Source organism: Leguminivora glycinivorella, chromosome 4 (genome assembly GCF_023078275.1).
Source record: "Leguminivora glycinivorella isolate SPB_JAAS2020 chromosome 4, LegGlyc_1.1, whole genome shotgun sequence".
Taxonomy (NCBI): domain Eukaryota; kingdom Metazoa; phylum Arthropoda; class Insecta; order Lepidoptera; family Tortricidae; genus Leguminivora; species Leguminivora glycinivorella.
This window is the reverse complement of record NC_062974.1, coordinates 9,726,692-9,732,918: the sequence shown is the minus strand read 5'-3', so window position 1 is coordinate 9,732,918 and position 6,227 is coordinate 9,726,692. Positions and strand designations below refer to the sequence as shown.

General features: G+C 38.4%; 1 protein-coding gene across 1 annotated transcript; it reads right to left on the bottom strand.

Annotated features, from left to right (window-relative positions):
* Window positions 1-478: 478 nt before the first annotated feature.
* Window positions 479-5,972, bottom strand: LOC125225625 (probable RNA helicase armi). Its single transcript, XM_048129430.1, has 6 exons — window positions 5,803-5,972; window positions 5,322-5,728; window positions 4,571-4,977; window positions 3,719-3,871; window positions 1,081-3,369; window positions 479-892 (listed from the first exon to the last, which is right to left on the bottom strand). Exons 2-6 carry the CDS (start codon window positions 5,509-5,511, stop codon window positions 542-544), a joined length of 3,390 nt encoding a protein of 1,129 aa, XP_047985387.1. The 5' UTR covers window positions 5,512-5,728; window positions 5,803-5,972; the 3' UTR covers window positions 479-541.
* Window positions 5,973-6,227: the final 255 nt, after the last annotated feature.

The following is a 6,227-nucleotide window of genomic DNA, read 5'->3' as shown; positions in this document are numbered from 1 at the left end:
CATTTTTTTTTACATTAGCCACCTTGTTCAACTGCAAGAAGTGAAGTGAATCATAGGTTTATTACCCCAAACTTGCTATAGGTATAAATCCCTGCGCTAAATATACTTTCTCCCGTATCTGTTATACTCTGACACAGCAATCTTGTCAGAAGTGTGGCAAAGTCCAGTAAACTTTGAGAATCGTTGCTTTGGTTTCCTTAGTTAATATTTCGATTATTCTCATTAAATCAGAAACCACACCTAAGGAATATACATATCTACAACTATGATTACGAACTTTGTTACTAAGCAAGAAGGTTCAATTTTATTTATATAATTTCTACGACTCTATAGTTGGTGAAAGGTTTGTGGGAAGTTAAAATAAAATCAAATACTTATTATTTAACAAACACATGCACAAACATATTTTTGTCCCATTGTAGTTGTATGGGAAAAGTAATTTTGAGTTATTTTTAGGTATAGTAAAATAAACAAAGTGTACACTTGATTAGGTATTTCACTTATTTATTAATGTCTAATACACACGCTCTTAGCACAGTAATTATACGGCAGCATTTACAGTCTCCAAATCGTAAGGTAAATCACATCCCTTATACTTGTCTTCTTTTACTGCTTGTCTGACAACTTTGCCCCATAGCGGATCTGTACACAACAGATGAGGGTTACAAAATAGAATGACGGCGATTTGAGCTCTGGTCAAAGCCACGTTCAGTCTTTTCGGATTTTGGACGAAACCAAGCGCATGTTTTCGGTCGTCCATTAAATAAGCCTCTGTTGATCTTACTGTTGATATGAGTATGATTTTCCTTTCTTGTCCCTGGAATTCTTCGACGGTTCCAATTTTCGGCTGAGGTAGTCCCATTGACTCGAAAAGCACTCGGAAGTACTTTGTCTGAAAGAAATAATAAGGTTCAGCGATTACAGAAGTTATAAATATGAAAATTTCAGTCATTAATCCTAAAATTGACAATGCATTGATACTAGTAAAGCAGAGTGTATATTCATGCCAAAATGCCTATTTCAACAAAAAATGGTGACTATAAAATTCAAGATAAGTATGCTAGATAGGAAAGCACCTACCTGGGCTATATAAGGTGTGATGATCCCAATATCATCAGGTGTGACATTTCTCTTGTAAAGTTTGCATGTCATCAGAGCCACCATGGCTGCCTCTTCGCGATTGAACCACGAAGGACTATCTTCAGCCCTGGCGTTCACGCCTTTAATGCCGAATACGAATACACCACCCTCAGTTCTCTCCGATGAATCGAAGACTTCCGAAACAGTGTTTATTGTATCAGAGATCCATGCTTCATCTCTGCCCATCTTAGGCACGAGGGAGGCATCATAAAACATCTCACTCGGCAGCATTAAGACTTCTTCTAAAGACCTGTAGTTGTAGTTCAATTTGGTAACCAGCTTCTTATTAAATCCATCTTCATAGGCCACGAAATCTCTTTGGTATGGGAAAGTCTCCAAAATCCGAGACAAATATGACTCATTCATGTTAAATTCCGTGCAATATTTCGATAATATCACAGGTCCTAACTGTTGTGGATCCCCAGCAAGAATGATTTGGCCGTTTTCTTTGTCAGTAAAAGTCAGGGGTATCATAATTTCTGGCTCGGTTGCCTGTCCTGCTTCATCAACGATGATATGAGTGAAATGTCCGCGAGGTAACCCCATCTGCGCAAGCGTCCCAAGGCAGAAACAAGTACCGATAGTCACGCGATGTCTCCCGATGAAAGATGTTTGGCAATTCAGGTTCACTCCATCTTTCCTGACTTGATAATTTGGCTTAGAGGTTTCCTCCCTCGCTATGTCCATCGTAGCACAAAAGGGCTTTATAACATCAGGTAAGTTTTCAGAATCAAGGAGATAGTTGGCTATAAGTCTAATCATGGATCCAGAGAAACGGTCTCTATATTCAATTAGTCTTTCCGTGATAAGATTAGCTGCACTGTTTGAAGGCGTCGCAACCAGAATCCTGCTGTCCGGTATGACGGTGATTATTTGTAGAATCGCTTCAATCACTGTGATTGTTTTTCCCGTTCCAGGAGGTCCATAAATGCAGTATGGCAAGGGACGACATTCTCCCAATAAAATGTTTGTGACTGCAGCTTTTTGTCCAGGGTTAAGGAATTTGTTAAACCACTTGATGCTGCCAATATCATGAGGTGACACCTGCTGCGGGCGAGTCACCAGACGCGATGGAAATAGTATGTCAGGGCCAAGATTCGAAATAGCTAAATTAAGAGCTTGATGAGCTCTTCTATATACAGATCTATTAAAATGGAATTCAACAGAAACGTCACTTCCTGAATAAGTCTCATGGAATTGAGGACTGAACTTGAGCAAAACCAAATCCCCTCTGACTACATGAATGTAACCTTCAAATTGTGTCGAGCTCCAAGTATCTTTAACAATCACTCTGTCACCTTTTATCAAGCTTGGTCTTCTTTCACATAGCCCTTTTATTTCTATTCCCAAATATTCCTGACAGTGAATCAAGTACACTTTAGGCATGTCATACACTCTCATACAGATATTTGCTTGTATTTCCTCCATGTATAGCAATGTATGCCATCTGTCGAGGTAGTTAGTAATGTTCAATTCTTGGCATAAGCAGGGTAAGGCCATTTCTATCCTGTCCAATATCTTGTCGTAATCATTGCCATACACAGTTTGGTCAGAGTTTCCTAAAACAACCGCCCACACTTTGTCCGGTATTGGGAAAGACCCCAGTCTAACTGGTACGAAATTTGGAGCTCTGAGAGGCTTTACACCGGGGATAAAACCCCTGTCTTTATACCTCCTCACGTCTTTCATTCCATCAATCTTTTCTTGTTCGGACTTAAATCCAGAGTCATTTATAAATCCATTGTTATTGATTTGTTTCATATTGTTGTCTACAACATTGATGTTAATGAATCTCTTTACTTGGAACCCATTGAACATGAATATCAAGCATTCTTTGCTGCTTCCCAGCAACTTTGGGTAGCAGGTGATGGTGAATGAAACTGTGCGCCCGGGATAAATCTTCATTGGGCGCGTGAGAAAGGGTTTGACTTCAATTTGGGAATCCCTCCGTTTGCTAAGCATGATCCACTTATTGAGGAAATAACTTTGGTCACTGTTGTTTGTGATTACTAAATTTATATTCTCACTTTGGTGAAAGTCCACATTCTCAAAGACAAGTGGATATGTTACTGAGATTCTCTTTTCTTTCTCCAGTTCCAGTGTAATGTTTTCCTCAGGAGGCTTGTTGTCATTGTTGTTTTGATGGACAGGGCTACTTTCTATAATCATCATTTTTGTTACCCTCCATGTGCAAGCTCCCTGATTGCTTTCTATTGTTTCTACCATGACCTGGACAACAATAAAATATAGAATGAAAAATTGGAATAATATGCATCTCACATAGAGGAATCTTGATTAAAGAAACCCTAACATAGAACAAGAAAAATAGCTTCAAGAAAAATAGGTTGAGCAACCTTAAACTCAATAAATCAATCATATCTTCATTGTGTTCATCTTGGTACAGATACAGCTGACAAATACAATAAGCAAGGCACAACATGAGACCCTGTTAGTGTATTGAAAAAACGGTAACTAAAAATACACTCACAAAAAATTCAACTATGCCTTGATTCTGTCACAAGTAGTTTTTACTTTACAGGGACTGAAATTAATGGGCACACATCCTTAATTTTATTACCTTGGCTCCTACTTGAGGCATGCTACCATTCTGCACAGACTGCTTATTGAAGAAGAACTGCCTGTCACAAGTCCCAGAGTCCCCATTCCAGCTGGTGACTACAGTGCTTTTTACTTTACTTCGCAATGGCTTGAGTGAAAGAACTTTCAGCACCTGCAATAAGATGGTCACTTTTTTTTTATACTACGTCGGTGGCAAACAAGTATACGGCCCGCCTGATGTAAAGCGGTCACCGTAACCTATGGACGCCTGCAACTCAAACAGTGTCACATGCGCGTTGCCACCCCATTAGAAACTTGTACATTCCCTTTTGCTGTGTTAAGTACACAGCAAAAAGAGTGTACAAGTTCCAAGGAGGGTTCGGGTTGCCGACGACTCAAAGGACAATAAACGGAACAAGTTAGTTCCGTAAGTCCTCCCGTCATCAGCACACCGCACCCTCGTTGAGCTCTGGCAACCTTACTCACCGACAGGAACACAACACTATGAGTAGGGTCTAGTGCTATTTGGCTGCGGTCTTCTGTAAGGCGGAGGTACTACCCCAGTTGGGCTCTGCTCTAGATTCGAGCGAGACGATATCCGCTGTGCTGTGCCCTACCACACAAAGCGGAATATCATTCTATATGCCCTACCTCCTACTATATGCCCTACCTCCTACTAGTTCCTACTCCTACTTTTGCCCTACCTCCTACTCCTACTTTTGTGCATACTGTATAGTCTTGTTTTTTAAACATTTTTGTTAAAAATACACTAAATGGACTTGATACTATGAACTTATTGAGTTTCTGTGACTCAATGTTTACCATTATCAATTATAAATTAAAATAATCTGGACTCAAAATTAAAGTTTACCTGAGTAGCAGAAATATCAGCAGGCTTATCATCATTGTACTGCACGGTACAACTCAGCTCCAGCCAGTCCCCAGTCATAGGTATAAAATTCGCCTCCACCTCGTCAAGACTGAATTTCAGATCATTATCCTTCAAATACACCAGTCTCTCCTCCCTGTACCCAACTTCCCCTATTATTACATGTTCTATGACTTTGAACTTATCTTCTTCAATATCCATGGAATCACCCCAGAACGGTCCATAGTTCTCTAGGACTCGCACTACTTTGATAGCTTCATTTTCATCCTCGTAGCCAAGGTATAGCACCTTGTCATTAACACTGAATATTAAGGGTGAATTTGATATATCAAAATAGAGGCTCCCGTCTATGAGAATGTAGTTGTTGTCACCTGTATATGTTACTAGACCTAAAAAATTGTTCAATTAGAATACACTAAATTTAATTTATAAAATGATAATAAATAAAAAAATAAAATAAAATAAAATGTGTTTATTTCAGGCAGGGCCCATATAATATTATTAGTAACATATTACATATAACACTTAAGCTATATTAGTGACTTAAATTAGGAGGATTAGGAGGCTAATTAGATAATTAGGAGGCTTTTGAAGTCTAACACTTTAACAACACTAGCATTTTATTTAAGAAATGAGTAGTAGTCTACCAAGAACATCTTCACAAGGATTTCATTTTCACAGCTAAACAATACATTAATAGATGAAACATATATCTGACAGAAATTTGCTATACCTGTTCTCTGGAAACATGCCACATTTCTTGGTATCTCCTGACTTTCCGGTTCAATGTCATCCTTTAATTCTTCTTTTAACGATTCTATATCTAATAGTTGATCAGCTAAAAAACTTTCTTTTGAATAATCATCCTCTTCGGGTTCTTTAGAAAACAAGTTATTGAAGAAAGATAACACATAGGACAACATGTTTACTTTTGGTTGAATTTAGTTATTGAATGAATCCTTTATCGTAATCAAAGGCCCATTCAGTCACCTTTATGTATTCAAGTTCTTTTCTTAGAGCTTGAATCCGTTTTTGATGCATTTCTTTTTCTTTTACCGATGTCTCTGAGCAGTTGCTGTTACTAACATCTACATTGTTTAGAGATTGATCCAGTGCTTGGATACGACTCTTTGCTGTGCCCTGCAAAAAAATTTGATAAAGAAAACATTTGCGTGGCTGTACAGTGGTTCTCTTTATACTTACGAATTACTTACTTGAGGAGTTTCGGGTTCCGACGGAGAATATGCAGACTGGGAGTTGTTACTCGATGTAGACATTACTTCCGATCGATTTCGATTAGATTAACTTTTTCTCATTCGTTATTTCTGCTGGAAACAAAAACAAAGTCAGTAATCAGAGCAGAAGCAGAGGTTACGTTGGGTACGCTCAGATACCACCTTTTAGAAATATAAATTTACTCACACTCACACTTGTCAACTCATAAAGGAAACGTGTATAATTACAGAATAGAATCCGTAGAAAATATGGTGGTAGATATAGGCGCATAATATTTTGCAGCAATAAAAGTGGTAAAGTGGTATAATTTAAATTTGACGCAATGTTTTACTAACACTGATGACAGCTTTGTCCAAAGAATGTCCGCACCCTAGTATAGTTACGTGGGGCTGAACGTGGATAA